This window comes from Gadus macrocephalus, chromosome 5, assembly GCF_031168955.1.
Source record: "Gadus macrocephalus chromosome 5, ASM3116895v1".
In the NCBI taxonomy this organism is placed as follows: domain Eukaryota; kingdom Metazoa; phylum Chordata; class Actinopteri; order Gadiformes; family Gadidae; genus Gadus; species Gadus macrocephalus.
Genome location: NC_082386.1, coordinates 17,244,218 through 17,261,880, shown reverse-complemented (window position 1 = coordinate 17,261,880; position 17,663 = coordinate 17,244,218). Strand labels below are relative to the sequence as shown.

The 17,663-nt window shown below is 50.2% G+C and overlaps 1 protein-coding gene and 1 long non-coding RNA gene across 3 annotated transcripts; one reads left to right on the top strand and one right to left on the bottom strand.

Annotated features, from left to right (window-relative positions):
* Window positions 1-72: 72 nt before the first annotated feature.
* rbm25a (RNA binding motif protein 25a) lies at window positions 73-17,204 on the bottom strand. Of its 2 annotated transcripts, none has more exons than XM_060051424.1 (18): window positions 17,025-17,204; window positions 16,676-16,799; window positions 16,164-16,213; window positions 15,583-15,762; window positions 14,518-14,575; window positions 14,098-14,258; window positions 13,773-13,955; window positions 13,176-13,259; window positions 8,992-9,278; window positions 7,588-7,699; window positions 6,782-6,871; window positions 6,206-6,279; window positions 5,727-5,964; window positions 4,443-5,010; window positions 2,304-2,608; window positions 1,271-1,369; window positions 885-932; window positions 73-524 (listed from the first exon to the last, which is right to left on the bottom strand). In XM_060051424.1, the coding sequence occupies exons 2-18, from the start codon at window positions 16,779-16,781 to the stop codon at window positions 432-434; spliced, it is 2,736 nt and encodes a 911-aa protein (XP_059907407.1). In that variant the 5' UTR covers window positions 16,782-16,799; window positions 17,025-17,204; the 3' UTR covers window positions 73-431. The 2 variants fall into 2 exon arrangements, with proteins under 2 accessions (XP_059907407.1, XP_059907408.1); XM_060051425.1 differs by having other exon boundaries at window positions 5,814-5,964; window positions 17,025-17,203.
* On the top strand, window positions 11,371-12,493 carry LOC132457441 (uncharacterized). The gene is made up of 2 exons (XR_009525636.1): window positions 11,371-11,543; window positions 12,121-12,493. It is a non-coding gene; the product is annotated as an uncharacterized LOC132457441 (long non-coding RNA).
* Window positions 17,205-17,663: the final 459 nt, after the last annotated feature.

Below are 17,663 nucleotides of genomic sequence, written 5' to 3'. Positions count from 1 at the left end.
TGTTTATCAACCGTTAATATGTTTATGAATATTTAAAACGTTACGACAACACGATTTACATAAATGAAAGCATTTTCTTAAAAAGGGGATGTTTATTAGTTCACACAACAGAGTAGTGCCTTGACATGACGACAGTAAATTAAAAGCATAAACGTGGTGTCCAATGCTCCGAAGAACGATAAAATACATTTCTGGTGTTGCCTTGACCAGGCTCCAACGAACCAAACTCGGGATCATGCACTTCGCTCGGAGCTCGGTCCCGCCTCTCCGAGGTCAAGCGCAGCTTTCTGCAAAACACTCGCACAGCCAGCGAGGGCTCCTTGGCTGATGGAGCGGGAGGTGGAGGAGGAGGAGGAGGTGGAGGCCTGGCGGCCTGGTTTACAGTCTTGTAGGCAGCCGAGGAGGAATCAAGAGACACCAGAGGAAAGACTTTACTTCACCAGTCCGATCTTTTTGGCTTCCGTTTCGTAAATCAACAGACGCCACATTTTGACGATGAAGACCTCCGCCTCTTCGTCGAGAACCTGCGGGAAAGGAAGGTCAGGGGGTCAACACACATAACATCCAGGAACAAATTATGAATTAATGAGTCACGACAGACATTAACTCATCGGATTAACAACATTAACGATGATGATGTCGATGCGAGTACTCTGCATAAAGAGCATCTTGCTAGGGTAAAGGGCAATTAAGAAGGCTCTTAGAGGAATCCACTATGAATAATTCAGGAGGAAAACCTCTGCTAAACAACTCAATGATTATCGAAGGGTTCGTAATGGCCTCCTACAATGTACATCAACTGCCAACCAATCCACAGTCAGCAGGGACTTGAGCCGAGGGTTTGTAACCGTGGTGACGTCAGCGTCACAGTCGGTTCTACTCACCATGGCAACGTCGTCCAGTATTCCCTGGGGCGTGCTGTGAGCCATCACCTTGGAGACAAACGCACAGATTAGCAACACATTACAGCGACATTTGCGGACATCCTTTGTTATGTACACATTTACGCTTGATATTTGATGTAGGAGTATATAATTGAACCATGTAGTACAACTACGTACACTAAATTAAGACACATTTGTAATTCGGTATTGCAAAATTGTAGTTCATTTCAACATGGGGAATTTATAATTAATAATATAATACTTTAAACGTTAATCGCTCAGCCACTGCCTGGCAGTGGGGTTTCCCTGCAGTATCAACACACTCCCATCCATCAATCTCACAATGTGTCCCAGTATATACTGCCTCGGTTCAGCCCCCCACCGACCTTAGAGCACACAAAGTCCACGAGCGTGGCCTCTTCCTCCCCGATGTACTCGATGATCTTCTTGTTGATCCACGGTCTGATGCGGCGGTCCATCAGGGTCTAGGGGTACCACAACGCCCTACAGTCAGTCCCAACACCCCGACAGTGACTCAACCCTTCCCTAACACGTCACCTACCACTCTCACGGTCTAGGCACTCTCACGGTCTAAGCACTCTCAAGGTCTAAGCACCCTCAAGGTCTAAGCACTCTCACGGTCTAAGCACTCTCAAGGTCTAAGCACTCTCACGGTCTAAGCACTCTCAAGGTCTAAGCACCCTCAAGGTCTAAGCACTCTCAAGGTCTAAGCACTCTCAAGGTCTAAGCACTCTCAAGGTCTAAGCACTCTCAAGGTCTAAGCACCCTCAAGGTCTAAGCACTCTCAAGGTCTAAGCACTCTCAAGGTCTAAGCACTCTCAAGGTCTAAGCACTCTCAAGGTCTAAGCACCCTCAAGGTCTAAGCACTCTCACGGTCTAAGCACTCTCAAGGTCTAAGCACTCTCAAGGTCTAAGCACCCTCACGGTCTAAGCACTCTCACGGTCTAAGCACTCTCACGGTCTAAGCACTCTCACGGTCTAAGCACTCTCATGGTCTAAGCACTCTTACGGTGTAAGCCCTCTCAAGGCTTACACCGTAAGCACTCTTGTGGGAGCGCTTGATTTAAGAGTGCTTAAGTCGACTCTTCGATAAGGTAGTGCTCGACTTAAGAGTGCTCAAGTAGAACTTAACAGTGCCTAAGTAGAACTTAAAAGTGCTTAACTAGACACTTTGATGAGGCAGTGCACGACTTAAGAGTGCTTAAGTAGAACTTAAGTCGAGCGCTCCAATCTTCGACGGAGTGCTTGACTTAAGTGTGCTTAAGTAGAACTTAAGTCGAGTGCTCAAGTCGAACGCTCCCATCTTCGACGTTGGAGTGCTTGACTTAAGTGTGCTGAAGTAGAACTTAAGGCGAGTGCTTAGGTCGAGTGCTTGAGTGGAGCGGCCCGCGTGCTCACCGAGTCCACCATGGACCAGTCCAGGGGGTAGGTGAAGAGCTCGGGCCGGGCGGTGGGGATCTTCTCGATCAGGCTCTTGATGTGCTTGCGCTTCTCCTCCATGTTGGCGTTGCCCTTGGCGCTGGGCATCTCGGCGCCGTCCAGGCCCAGGCTCTTGTCGTCGTCGCCGTAGTCCAGCGGCACCAGCTTCCGCTTGCGGGGCACGTCCTCCGCCTCCTCCTCGTCAAACTTGTTGAACACGCTGTCCACCGTGGCCAGCTTCTTCCGCTTCACCGCGTTGGGCTGGCTGGGGCTGCTGGTGGCGCCTGGGGAGGAAGAGGAGAGAGAGGGGGAGGAGGAGGAGGAGGGAGGGAGAGGAGAGGTTAAAGGGGGAGATCACCCAGAGGCTCGTAGCTAGGGAGACGGCGTCGGTAAGCCCCCTGTTTCCTTAGGGTACGCAGTGCGCCGCGCTTTTCTAGCGGTTTTTAGACGCGCCCAGCAGTGAAAAATATTCTGCACGGACATTCCGATGTTCGGAACGCGAGAACGTTCCGATGTTCGGAACGCGAGAATGTTCCGATGTTCGGAACGCGAGAATGTTCCGATGTTCGGAACGTTGTTTGGACGCCCCTTTAGGGGTCGGAACATTTGTTTGTTCCGTAGAGATCGGAGTCGACTCGGGTTGGAATAAAGTGGAAATAGTGGTAAAAGAAAGGCTGTTACAAAGTCTTAGAAACTGAAAAAAAATCTGTTACGTTAGAGAAAAAACCTGAATGTTATTCACTAGAGCGTGGCGAGGAGGCGGAGAAGGAGAGCAGACGCTGTCGAATGGTCTCCTGGCGCCTTTAGCGAGGTGTTTTACAACACTGCGGCGTGGGAGAACCGCGGGTCTGGTGTGACCCACAGCGGTCTCGTCTCTGTTCACCACTCAGCGCCGAGCCAGAGATAATGGTGAGCGGTTAACAGCGGCGGAGAGGAGGGCTCTGCAGGTCGCTCTCTTAAGCAGGGTTAGAATTTGACATTTAGACGAGGCGGGGATGTTAATCATCCTCATGTAAACAGAAAAGACTTGGCAGCAAGCTAATTACCGACCACAGAGTGTTTCTCAGGGCCTGGCTTAAAAATACAAATAAAACTATCTGAAAAGGCAGGATAAAGTTCATCCATTTTTTGTTCCCTACTATACGATAGATAATCTTCATATTTGGGGGTTTTGTTAGAGAACAGTAACTTCATATTGCGACGTAAGTTATGGCGGTAAAATTGTGCTACATAACATCAAGCTACATCACAAGGGTAGCATCGTGCTACACAGTGGTGGCTACATTGTGCTATATAACAGTGGTAGCATCTTGCTACATCACTGCGGTAACATCATGCTACATAACGGTGGTAGCATCGTGCTACATAGCGGTAGCTACATTGTGCTACATCACTGCGGTAGCATCGTGCTACATCACGAGGGTAGCATCGTGCTGCATAGCGGTGGCTACATTATGCTATACAACAGTGGTAGCATCTTGCTATATCACTGCGGTAACATCCTGCTACATTACGTCGGTAGCATCGTGCTACATAGCGGTAGCTATTGTGCTACATCACTGCGGTAGCATCGTGCTACATAACATTATGCTTCTTAACGGTGGCTACATTGTGCTACATCACGGCGGTAGCATCGTGCTACAGGGCGGCACTAGCTCAGGAGGTAGAGCGGGTTGGCTGGTAACCGCAAGGTTGCTAGTTCGATCCCCGGCTCCTCCTAGCGTGTGTCGAGGTGTCCCTGAGCAAGGCACCTAACCCTAACTGCTCCCGACGAGCTGGCTGTCGCCTTGCATGGCTGACTCCGCTGTCGGTGTATGAATGTGTGTATGAATGGGTGATTGTGTGGCAATATTGTAAAGCGCTTTGGGTGGCCACTGGTTACAGATAAAGCGCTATATAAATGCAGACCATTTACCATTTACCATTTTACCACAGTGGTAGCATCGTGCTATATCACGGTGGCAGCATCGTGCTACATCACGGTGGTAGCATCGTGCTACATAACATTGTGCTACATAGTATCGTGCTACAGAACGGTGGCTACATTGCGCTACATAACGTCGGCTACATGGCGCTACATCCAGGTAGTTCTGTCCTCCCCCAGCAGCCTCTGCTCACCCAGCTTGAGGCTGAGGCCGATCTTGGGCCTCAGCTCCTCGGTGGGCTGGGTCTCCGGGGAGTTCTCCCCGGGGATGATGATGCCGCACGGGGACTCGTTGCCGGGCGTGTTGGGCGTGGCGGCGCCGTCGCTGCCCGACGACACCGAGGGGGCGGAGGTCACGGGCCGCAGCGTGGGCTTCAGGCCCGGCTTGCCGTCCTGCGAGTCCTCGCCATCCTGGTACTGGTACAGCTCCTCTTCCTCCTCCTCCTCCTCCTGCTGCAGCTGCTGCTGCTGCTGCTGCTCCGCCGCCTCCTCCTCCCCCTCCTCTTCCTCCTCTTCCTCCTCGAGACCCCTCACCTCCACCTCCTCCTCCTCCGAGTGGGCCGGTGGAGTGGGCCCGCGGGGGGCCGGATCCGCGGGCTTCAACGAGCCCCGCCGCTCCGTCCGGTCCCGGTCCCGTTCGTGGTTGCGGTCCCGGTCGTGGTTGCGGTCCCGCTCCTTGTGGCTCTTCTCCTGGGGGGGGGGCTCCTCCTCGGGCTCCAGCTTCAGGGGAGGCTGCCTCCGTCGCTCAGCCTCCTCCTCCATCTGAGGACCACCACCGCCCAGACGCGTTAACATAGGACCTCCACCCAGACCCTTCAACACTGAGGACCTCCACCCAGACCCTTCAACACTGAGGACCTCCACCCAGACCCTTCAACACTGAGGACCTCCACCCAGACCCTTCAACACTGAGGACCTCCACCCAGACCCTTCAACACTGAGGACCTCCACCCAGACCCTTCAACACTGAGGACCTCCACCCAGACCCTTCAACACTGAGGACCTCCACCCAGACCGTCTAACACTGAGGACCTCCACCTCAAAACTGATACAGTCAACTGACACTAAGTGATCAGTTGCTCTGATACAACATGATAGGGTCTCATCATTCACATTCAATTTCAGTCCTTAAATAGGTGACATATTAAACCAGCAGGTGTGATTTTGATTAGCAGTTACAAGCTGTGTCAGCCTAGTTGTGTGCTGGACAGATGAGCAACATTTGCTCCAGTGCACTGGGCTGATTGGTAGACTGATCTATCCAGCACAAATCGAGATGGACACGCCCACTTGGGATGTCAGAAGAGCATGATTTTCAAAACGTCTTGTTGACGGCTAATCCTACTCACACCTGGTGGTACAATACTGCACCTTTAAAACAGTCACAAAAGGGATACAACAGGGCGTCTACCTCGTCCCACTGGATCTTGAGATAAATCCCAGAATGTGTCAGACCTTTACATCCCAGAAACCCTCACCTCTTTCGCCCAGCAGGAGCCAGGGATCGAACCATCCACCCGCTCCACCTGCTCCACCTGCGGAGCTCCCGAGGCAGCAGGACTCACCCTCTGCAGCTCGGCGTCGGGGTCCGGGTGCCCCTCGGCCAGAAGCCGCTGCCGGATCTCCTCGTGCTCCTCCTTCTCCCGCTTGCGGTCCCGCTCGTCCAGCTCCGCCTCCTTTTCCCGGTCGCGAAGACGTTTCTGCAGAGCGCTGCCCCTGGGGGGGCGCCATGACAACCAACAACAACGTCGTCAGGGGGCGACGGAGCAGGGAGGATGAGGGACGGCTAAGGGTTAGGGTAAGGCTTCAGGTAGACAACTGACACTAAGGGAAGGGTAAGGCTTCAGGTAGACAACTTACACTAAGGAAAGGGTAAGGCTTCAGGTAGACAACTGACACTAAGGGAAGGGTAAGGCTTCAGGTAAAGCACTGACACTAAGGGAAGGCGGGGCCTCACCTGTAGTACTTGGGGTCGTCCCGGTCGTCGTCGTAGTCCTCCAGAAACTCTTTTAGTCTCTTGGCCTCTTTGGTCTGGAAATTAAAAACAAAAAAATAATGATTTTAAACATCATAAAAAATACGACCGCTTCTTCATGCAACACTATAACTAACGAGGCACTCCACCGACGTGTCATCCAGAGTAACAGGTAAAAGCTGAAGTCCTTTGTGAGCAGATTCGTGCGTCTTGCTCATGGGCATTTGGGGATTAAACCCGGAACCTTTCAGTAGAGATTTGCACGTCCTACCCGTTACGCTTCTGCTGATCCCCTTAGTAGTATTAAACCGTTTTCTAAATCTGACATATTAAACCTCCAGGTGTGAGTGTGATGAGCCGTTACAAGCTGTTCTGAAAATCTGCCTCTTCTGACATCACAAGTGGGCGTGTCCACATAGATGGGTGGTGGATAGATCAGTCTACCAGCTAACCAAGTGGATTGTAGCAAACGTTGCTCATCTATCCGTCATACAGCTAGGTGGACACGCCCACTTGTGATGTCAGAAGAGGCAGATTTTCAAACGGGCGGGTGCTCACCGTCTCCTTGCATCGCTCCTCGTCGCGTTCCGTCTCCTTGCTGTAGTCCCGGGCCTTCTTCCTCTCCCGGATCTCCCAGTTCTTCAGCCGCTGGGGAGGCAACCAAACAGGGATCATTTCAGAACCACCAGGGGGCATCTCAACCAATCAGGGAGCATTTCAGAACCACCAGTGGCCATCTCAACCAATCAGGGAGCATTTCAGAACCACCAGGGGGCATCTCAACCAATCAGGGAGCATTTCAGAACCACCAGGGGGCATCTCAACCAATCAGGGAGCATTTCAGAACCACCAGGAGGCATCTCAACCAATCAGGGAGCAATTCAGAACCACCAGGGGGCATCTCAACCAATCAGGGAGCATTTCAGAACGATCAGGAGGCATCTCAACCAATCAGGGAGCAATTCAGAACCACCAGTGGGCATCTCAACCAATCAGGGAGCATTTCAACCAGGTCGGGGTAAGGTGGAGGTTGTTTAAGGATGTCTACAGGTTCGGCTGTGGACATTGGGAATCGAACCCAGTAACTTTCACCCCGGGGGCCAAACACACCTGCCACACTTTTTTTCTCTCTGCCTTTGTTATCAATTGCATATTTCTTAATGCCAATATTATATGACCACCCGTTTGCTTTTAATCTTTTAATTCATATTCCACGTCTGAACATGGTGAGTGCCCTGAAAACCAGAGTCCAACGCCTTTCATGCGTGAAGCGGGCTCGGCCAAAGACCTGATCCTGGTCTGGATCCTGATCCAGATCCTGATCCGGATCAGCAGAAGAGACCGTCTCCTGTAGGACCACCCACCTCCTGGTAGGCCGCCTCCTTGTCCCGGAGCCTCCTCTCCAGCCGCCGGCGCTCGTACACGTCCTCCTCGTCCTCCTCCCGCTCCCTCTTCTTGTCCTCCCTGGTCCTCTCTCTGGAAGGCAGGGAGACACACAGGCTAGTGTCAGTACTGCAGCATATAAACCCTCAAAGACTACAGGCTAGTGTCAGTACTGCAGTATATAAACCCTCAAAGACTACAGGCTAGTGTCAGTACTGCAGTATATAAACCCTCAAAGACTACAGGCTAGTGTCAGTACTGCAGTATATAAACCCTCAAAGACTACAGGCTAGTGTCAGTACTGCAGTATATAAACCCTCAAAGACTACAGGCTAGTGTCAGTACTGCAGTATATAAACCCTCAAAGACTACAGGTTGGTGTCAGTACTGCTCTGCAGTATATCAACTCATAAACCCGCGCTTCCTAATGAGAATGATAATCCATTGACTTTGTATAGAGCTTCTCATCTGGAGACTAACATCTCGAAAAGGTTAAATAATTATAATAGAGATAATAAATATTAATATATAGAATAAAATAAAAGGGGTATTCAATTTGGGTGGGGCTACATTAAAAGTTATAACAGAAGGCTTGCGGGTAAAAAAGGTTGGGAGAGGATCTCAAATGAAATAAATAAGGAAAATAATATAACACTAACGCTAAAGTAGAATACAAAAAGATGAGGGGGAATAAAACTAGGGTGGGGCGCTCTATACAAAAATGTAATAAAGTGGCAGAATACAATGAAGTAAAAAGCGGATTACAACAAGGGCGGTCCACTAGGAAGGGCTTAAAATATAACAGATAAAAGAGGGTTTAGAGGCCCGTTATAAAAACATCATGAGGGGGTTGCAAAGGACGCGTGTTCAAATGTCTGTCCATCCGGACTAGGGCTGAAACGATTTGGGGAAATAAAGTAATTGCGAGTAATTCGACCAATATTGCGATAACGAATTACTATGCGATTTCTCTTTTTAAAGTTCCTTATGTTCTGTATTATTCACTAAACAAGCAATAAATCATTATATAGTATGACCAACACAACATTGGAAGCGGTCAACATATAAACTGCTCTTTCCGTGTTGAGATGCATTGATGCATGAATTTATATTTTAACATCTTTATTTAACTATTGAAATGCAACATAAAAATAAACACAAATCTTGCTGATCTCCAGTCAGTAACAAATCCCCAAAATTTAAAACATCCCCCCCAAAAAAGAAAGGTTTCTGTATGTTTAATTTTAGCCTTTGCGATTTGCATATCGCGTTCAATTACAACGCGATGTCGGTTTGTATTCAATTAATCGTTCAGCCCTAATCAACACAGACACATCTCGTCTTTGGCAGAGCACACTGTTTGCCACGTGACCCTTGACCCGTACCTAGACCTGCTGCGGTCTTCGCTGGCGTCCCGGCTCCGGTCTCGCTCCCGCTCTCTCTCCCTCTCCTTGGTCCTCTCTCGCTCTCGCTCCCGCTCGCGTTCCCGGTCCCGGTCCCGCTCTCTGTCGCGGTCTCTCTCGCGCTCCTTGTCTCTCTCGCGCTCCCTCTCCTTCTCCTTCTCCCGGTCCCGCCGCTCCCTCTCCCTCTCGCGCTCCTTGTCGCGCTCCCTCCTCTCCTTCTCCAGCTCCAGGCGTTCCTTCTCCTTCTTGCCCTTCTCCTCCTCCAGTTTCTACAGAGAGCCGCCCGACAGGAGGGGGGGGGGGAAGGGGGGGGAGAGACAAAACAAGGGGGGGGGGCGATTGGTCTCGCCGTTAAAGAAAAAAAAACAGAGCAGAACTCCCCCAACATGAACAACCAATCAGAAGCTAGCATCAACACCAGCAGCAGCAGTAGGAGAACTGCGTGAAAACTTTATCGACGCTTCAGTGAGACATGACAGAATGACAGAAGGAGAATGAAGAGAAGAAACAACAACAGGAGGCCTCTGGGACGGCCACGGTCACATACTGATGGGAGTCACGGGCTGCAGGTGGGCAGCCAGCCAGCAGGGGGCGCCACCCCGTGAGCATGGCCTCCGGGCAGGCCAGAGTGGGGTTCCTCTCTGAGCGGTGGGCCGCGGGGGACCCCGGCGTGAGCTTGTGGTCCACAAACTACAGAGGTGGTTCACGGTACAGTACACTGCAATTTTGAGTCACGTGCATGGCTCAGTCATGTGACCCGTCACCTCACTAACTTGGTCTGTCCTCGACCAGTCTCTACTGGGCTGGAACCTGGCTGACGTGATTGGATGAAGGACGGACCAGTGGTTAAAACCAGCTAAAAAGTTCAGTTGACCCGTCATGGTGGTTTAACCCTAACTATGTTGTGGATTTAGCGAACTCTCTAACCTGTAAAGATTAAATGGTCATATTTTGTCACCGTTCCAGCAAAGCACTCAACAATTCGACACACACTGACACACACACACACACACACACACACCAGCCTGTGATGTAATAAGCCTCCTGACCAATAGAAAGCGGGTTAAATATACATTGATTGAGCCTGCCAGATCGATGTGCACTCTGTACACAGACTGGACACCAGGTCAGAGACGTCCTGATTGGTCCAGACATTAACTGGGGCCTACGAGGTCTAACGTGGGGGACATTGTATGCATACGGTGGCCTTCAGAGCCAGGGTGGGGTTGCTGGGGGTGACGGTGTTCAGACGGTGTTAACATGATGTATGGAGGTGTCAGAACAGGGCTTACCTATAGCTCCTGCCAAGCAGGCGGTCGGAAGGGCGGGCTTAGTGTGGCACGGGGCCCTGCTAATGTCATTTACATCATCAGGCCCTGAGTGCTTCCTGAAAGCACGCTGCCAGGAAGCCTGCCTGAGCCCTGCAGCATGGCATTGTGGGAGTAGCGGCTGACTGATCCAGGATCCGGTCTGCTTCGTCTGCTCTGTTTAAAATAGTTTGTGTGGGAATCGCCTTTGGGGCTCTAAAATAACTGTTTGCAGGATTATGGTGATTATGATTCTCAAAATGTGATGAGTGTTTCAAAATTGTATGTCAAACTACCAGTTATGTACTCTCGGAAGAAACCATATTTGCTTTTTGGATAACAAAACCAATACACGGCCGTCTTGTGACTTGGGCCTGTTTATGTGGGTTGGTTCTAAACCGATAGGAAGGCTCAGAGTCGGGATATCCTTTCTAGAGTGCAGTTGAGGACGTGAACTCACAGGTGCTGGGTCAGAAGCTCTCAAACATCCCGTCCTAGCAGCGGCTAGGTCTGGGAGGAAAGCAGGTCAACACAGGGGTCATCTACATCAACACGGTGTGAAGCACACAGCTGTCAGGATCAACAGAACACTGTAGGAATGGTTGAAACAGTCTTACCCGCACGGTGTCTTCTGGTGTCTACAGGGACCTCAGGAACCCAGAAGAAAAACGGGAGAGAGCGAGAGAGAGGGAGAGATAAAGAGGGAGAGGGAGAGTGAAAGAGAGAGATCAATAGGGAGAGGGAGAGTGAGAGTGAAAGAGAGAGAGAGTGAGGGGAAGGGCAAGGAGAAGGGTACTACTTCTAGTTCCAGATCTGAATAATTAAATCGTCTCACTATTCCAGGTTAGCTCCACTGCTCTGAAGTTTCTCACCAACTGAAATAAGTTGCCAACAAGCCTTTTTACACACAGAGCAAAATCCGTATCTTCAAATTCACCTGCTCCAACAGCCAGACAAATAGAAACAAACTATAAATCTAAGATTTTTTTACAAAGTGCAGCGTCAAATGCAGTTTCTCAATCCGTACCTTCAAATGAAAACGCAACGATGACACTGCACATTATTTGATCTCTGAACTGTACCAAACTCGTCTCTTGCCAAAATGGATGACCAACTGTCATTTCCAACATCAGTTAGATCTGGAACAGTGCCATCATGTGACCAGGACTCTTCCAACTGACACTTCCTTCACTTCCTACCTAGCTAGAACCAACAGGGGAGTCCTAGGTTTAGCCGCCCGGATCATCACCCGCACCAAATCATCTGACCACATCACCCCTGTCCTCATTCAACTTCACTGGCTCCCAGTACACTATCGTATCCAATACAAAACCCTACTCCTCACCTACAAAGCTCTCCACAACCTAGCCCCCAGTTATCTCTGCAACCTCCTCCAAGAATACACTCCCTCCCGCTCCCTCCGCTCAACCTCTGCTGGACTACTATGTAACCCCACATCACGACTCACTACAATGGGTGCCCGGTCATTCAGCTGTTCAGCACCCAGGCTCTGGAACTCCCTCCCCCCACACATAAAACAGTCAGACACCATTACAACCTTCAAGTCACAACTCAAAACTCACCTGTTCAAACTCGCACACAATGTCTAACTGATCACTGTTTTGATTGTTTTTTTGTTTTGTTTTGTCTTGTTTTTTTCTTATTGCTTATGTTTATTTATTTATTTTTTTCCACAATGTCTTGTTTTTTAAAAAATGTATGATGACTATATGCTCTGTAAGGTGACCTTGGGTGTCTTGAAAGGCGCCTCTAAATTAAATGCATTATTATTATTATTATTTAGGTTGGACAGGAGAAAGGAGAGAGGACAGGACAGGGATGAGAGGAGAGAGAGAGAGTAGGGAGTAGGAGGGGTCTTACCTGGGAGAGACTTCAGGACGTCAGAGTGCTGTGGAGGGGCGCTCCCTGCTACATAGGTTAGCCCTGCTCACGCTACTCCCTGTGCGCGCGTGTGTGTGTGTGTGTGTGTGCGTGTGCGTGTGTGTGTGTGTTCGTGTTCACCGTCGGGGGGCCTGCAGAGGTTGTCTGGGCTCCGTCACGTCAGAATTACTGACTGTCCCCCGTTTGCTTTTTTTCGAGTGGAAGAGCTACGTTTCTTCAGATGATATCGATAGCCATCGAGACGTTATCGTATGATCGAGGGGCGGGGGGGGGGGGGGTCAACAAAGGACCGGTAGCTTTCGGGGAGACTGGGGGAGACCGGGGGACCCCGACGGGCCCTCTGCAGGCCCTCGAGTAGGGAGCGCCCCGGATGTGTAAGGAAGAATGGAAAGCTCATACTTACATCCTATCCTCCGAACTTTCTCCAGCAAAGCTCTGAGATTCATCTTGCTTTAGTCACCAAATGAACTCTACCATATTGGCGGGGTTTAATCAATAGATTAGCTTTAAAAAAAAGGGAATTTTGACATGATGCCCATGCACTTAGTGTGACACATCTAGCTACTGGCTAGGCTCAGATGCTAATGCTAAACTGATAATAATAATAATATTAATGAAGATAACGATGATAATAATCTCAACGAATATGTTGAACATTGGCCTTTGCCATTGAAGATTTTGAAAACGATTCAACGTTAATTAAACAATACTAAAATAACATTTTGGGATAAGCATCAATTCGTATATATATATATTCAGTGGTGTGACGTGGCCCATGTTTTGAACAGGGCCTGCATGTTCTAAATCTACGCCTGCTCCAGTAGGAGGTGGGTACTAGCATCATTAAGAGTGTTGGGCTATCACAGAGGGGGGGGGGGGGGGGGGTGGTGCTGAGGCTACAGTGTTGTGCAGGGGGGGTGGTAGGGGCGAGTGTTTGGAGCAGTTCAGATGCGTTACCTTGTGCGTGTCGCGGAATTTACTGATCTCCCTGGAGATCAGGTCTCTCTTGTCGTCCTCCATCTCCATGGCGTTGATGTCCTCCTGCCGAGAGGAGACACCGCCGTCATGACGATTAAGGGGACCACGACACTGGACGACTACATGCAGACATTGCGCCTTAAGTAGGGTTAAGGGCCAAAGATGGGCGTTCTTCCATAAAGAAGATATTTGAATAACAATTGTTTGCGATAATAACCATCAGTGGTTTAGGTTTTGTTTCGGCCTCGGCCCACGTAGCTTGAAGGAGAGGGACTGATGTGTGGCATCGGACCCCAGCTCAGCTCCCTGCAGGTCGCAGGACTAGCAACACAACGACCCCAGAGTGTTACCCTTAAATGCATGGCGTTTCCAATGTGATCACATAAATACATCGGACGACAAGCCCATGTGCCTAAGCGCACGACAAAGAGGTGGCGCGAGATCTGGTCCGGGTCCAGGGAGACCTCGTCGAGCCAGCCCCAGCTGGTCCAGGGAGACGAGGGGGCGGCCCCAGCTGGTCCAGGGAGACGAGGGGGCGGCCCCAGCTGGTCCAGGGAGACGAGGGGGCGGCCCTACCTCCTCCTTCTTCTCCTTCCTCTTCTTGTTGCGGGGGTGGTTCTCGCCGTCCTGCGAGGGGGCGTTGAGCTCGCTGGCGTACTCCCGGAGGAGCCCCTCGATCGCCCCCTTCACCACCTGGTCCCGCCGCTGGCTCTCCTCGTCCAGCCCCGCCTCCTCCTCCTTGGCCACGCCCCCCGTGCCCTAATAAGGCGGAGCACGCGTCAGTCAGTGTATAACGTGGCAATCCGTCCCTGTGCAAATAAACCATGCCGACTAATTCCGAGTGGATTTTGAAGTCATAATTAAACTACAAACCACACAATTTCTCTAAAAGACTACAAACCCCATTGGCACTCTTCTTTTTGGCCTTCCACTCGTCCAGCTGGGCCTTTGTCTTGGCGTCCACCTTGACCAGCAGCTTCTTGTCGCCTAGCAACAGCTCGTGGAGCAGCCGCAGCGCACGCAGTGTCGACTCGGGCTCCTTGTACTCACAGAAGCCGAACGCTGCGGACACGAGTGAGACGGACGGGAAACACAACTCAAAGCAGGTGGCAAGGCATGTGTATTGCTACTATATAGACACACAAACTACTCATTAAGTATGTGTACTGCGATCAACACACACACACTACTCATTAAGTATACGTACTGCTAGTATATACACGCACATACGTCTTATTAAGCATGAGTACTGCTCGTATATACACATACACACTACTCATTAAGTATGTTTACCACTCGAGTGTGAGTTTGTGCTTCATACCTTGAAGTTTCCCTGAAGCTCCCTGCACTCTCTTCCAGCTAAGAACAATTCCACATTTCTGTGGGAACAACAAAAGGAAAACCGACAATAACTTCATTTGATCGAACGACAAAGATCCAGGTCACAGCCTTGATATTACATGCAATGCCTTAAGGCTGACGCTTCAACACTCATCCAAAGCAACTTCAATTTTTAGAGGATTGAGATGAGTGGGTCTGTGGATATTTGGGATTGAACCTAGTACCTTCAGCTAGGAGTTGAACCCCCATACCAGTATAACATCCAACCCACAGAACCAAGGCATCTTGCTAGACCAGCCAACTTATTGAGAAAGGCTGGTATATTTTATTAAACAATCATTTAAATGATTTGAAAGGTTTCCTAAAGGCTGTGTGTGTGTGTGTGTGCAAACAGTCTAATAATTAAACCCACAAGTGAAATTCTTGCAAGCCCTTATAGCGCAGTTCCTCAAAATAAACTGCGTTATGACCGGGTCCTTTCAGGGCTCTTGGTGCAATCATGAGACCCGGTTCTGAACAGAGCCATTGTGATCAGCGATGCGTCAAAGACGGAAGGCACAGCACAGCCCACACCAGAAGTAAAACAGCAGCACACTCTTTACTTCCCAACTGCTTCTTTCTGACTTATAGAATATGACACGCCCACTGAGGGGATCATATAAGGCCCACTGATGACATCATAGTTCAAGGAAAGGCGGCAGCAGCTTCGGAGGGAGAGCGGGATGACCTGTCATTGAAAGGTTGCTACGTTGATTCCCGGCTCCTCCTAGCTGAGTGTCAATGTGTCCCTGAGCAACACATCTCACCCTGACTACCTCAGCTCACTGTCACCCTGCATTGTTGTTGTAAATGCCCTAAAGGAAATCTTGTACCTTTTTTTTTTTTATCCAACTGGGAACCACCTTTTTGGGCTCTCAACCAATTATTATGTCATCTAAACGAGCCGACGGTTCATGACAAGGTGCTGAGCCGACACGGCCGCGTGCGGGGGGGGTTGTGCGGGGGTTAAAGGAGACGACGGCGTGACGGGGTCAGCGAGGCTCACCGCCAGCAGCTGTCGGACCAGCATGTCGGAGGCCTTCTCCGAGATGTTGCCCACGAACACGGTGGTGGTGGGGCCGCCGCTGCCCGCGTCCTCCGCCTCGCGGGACCGCAAGGGCAGCAGGGCGTCCTTCTTGGGGGCCGCCGGCTTCGGCACCATGGACACGGCGGGCGGCAGCAGCACCTGCAGCGCGGGAGACCACATTATCTATACAAACACACGTTCATCTTTAACGCGGCCGCATGCTGCAATAAAAACACAAACACACAGGGGAGGCGAAAGGAGCCTTACAAACCCACACGCTCATTTGTAACAGTGCCACACGCAGTGCAGCACTAAACAGCTTGTGTTTTTTACATTTCAGACTGTTGCCATGGAGTAAGCGCTGCGAAGAGCATCCTAAACAGAGTAAGCGGTGCTTAGAGCATCTCAAACACAGAGTAAGTGGTGCTTAAAGCACCTTAAAGACAGAGTAAGCGATGCTTTAAGCACCTTAAACACAGGACTTAACACAGTGATGAGTATGAATAAAATGCATTTTAGTTAGACCACAGCAGCAGGAACAGGGGGCGTGGCTGACTCACAGGGGGTGTGGCTGCCATCAGGCCCATGTGAACTGGAATCATTGGCGTGCCTGGGAGAAAAGAACAAGCCACTCCATTACTATCAGGACGTCCTCACTTCTTTCCATATCCGTAACATTGATTTATTTATACCATCTCTGTGAGTAAACCATGGCCAGGAATGACTCGGTTAGTAGTAATATGTCTGTGAAAAGGGAAATGCTGCGGCTGATATAAATCGCCTTTTAATAACACATGACCTGAAGAGGAACTGCAGAATAGATAACATCGCTGGGGATGAAGATCGACAGTGCAGCACCGGTCATCACAGGTGACCACAACGTCAACGTACGTATAACGTAACGTGTGCCGTGTTGTCTTACTAAAGTGAGACTGGAACGACCCTGTGGTGTGAAGGGTCAACAGGAGGAGACCTCTGGCCTCACGTCAATGAATTGCAGACAGACTCCGAGAGGTCTAGCTCCATGAATGAACACTGTCTGAATCCGTTAATGAGCAGCACGGGGATTTACCTGGTGGGACCGTCTGGGAGAACCCCGCAAACTGAGGCGGGGGTATCCTTGGGGGAAGCTGCGGGATGCCGATTTGTTGGCGGTTGAGATGAGGAGGATATGACATCTTGCGGGGCGGCGGGTCCTGCAACACAGCGGTTTCACATCACACTCGTGTCGGCATCAACACAACAGAAACAGACGCTGGGACCCCGCGGACTCGCTGTCGGCTGTCAGGCGGGCAGATGTATAACGTTGTCCTTGCGGATTTACTCGGAACCGGCACCACGTCAACGTTAGCTTCTGTCGCTAGCGATGGCCTTGCTTCATGCACAGTGAAGCTAAACCGCCACCGGTATGTTGAACTTACCTGGAGTCAGGAGACAGGTTCAGCCGGTGAGAATATCCCTAGACGCTATCCAAACATAGGCCGGTTTAGTAAATCTAACAAAAAAGTTGAAAACTATACCCCCCCCTCCGGGTCGTTAGCAGAAGATGTGTAGCCGACGACTGGCCCTATCCTCCGCGAAATGCATCATGGGGAAATGGGATGAGTTGCACTAATGTGTCTTGGACGCTTGGGGGCTCCAGAGTTCGCACTTCACCCCTCGGCCCATAATGTTAGATAACATCAGGTCAAATAGGCAACATGCAGTCTTTTTACTTACTGAAGACTATTGTCTTCATCAGATACAAAATATTTTTTATAGTGTCTTAAAAAAAACACAGATCTGAAAACATGTTCAAAATATGCTTTTTACAATTATAATTGGGTATATCTCATTACTTTACAAAGTGTACTGTGTTGCACGTGATGAGGACATTATGTTTTTTTTCCAGTAGCTCATCTGGACACGTGCAGAAAGATTTAGGCCCCCCGGAGTTGTAAACATAGCTATCAATCCTGTTTTGGCCAATGCTGTGCATGGAAACTATCCCTTCAGGTCTAATTACACGGTGTGCTGGACAACAGTGAAGTGGCGGGGCAGTTGGCACGCACAGTAAACAA

Excerpts from the sequence above, each read along its gene's own strand:
- rbm25a (XM_060051424.1), bottom strand. The coding sequence starts at position 16,781 with ATGTCATATCCTCCTCATCTCAACCGCCAACAAATCGGCATCCCGCAG. Across the intron at positions 7,700-8,991 it reads GAAGACCGCAGCAGGTCTAG|AGAGAGGACCAGGGAGGACA; the intron begins GTACGGGTCAAG and ends CCTGCCTTCCAG. Across the intron at positions 933-1,270 it reads TGGACTTTGTGTGCTCTAAG|GTGATGGCTCACAGCACGCC; the intron begins GTCGGTGGGGGG and ends TTTGTCTCCAAG.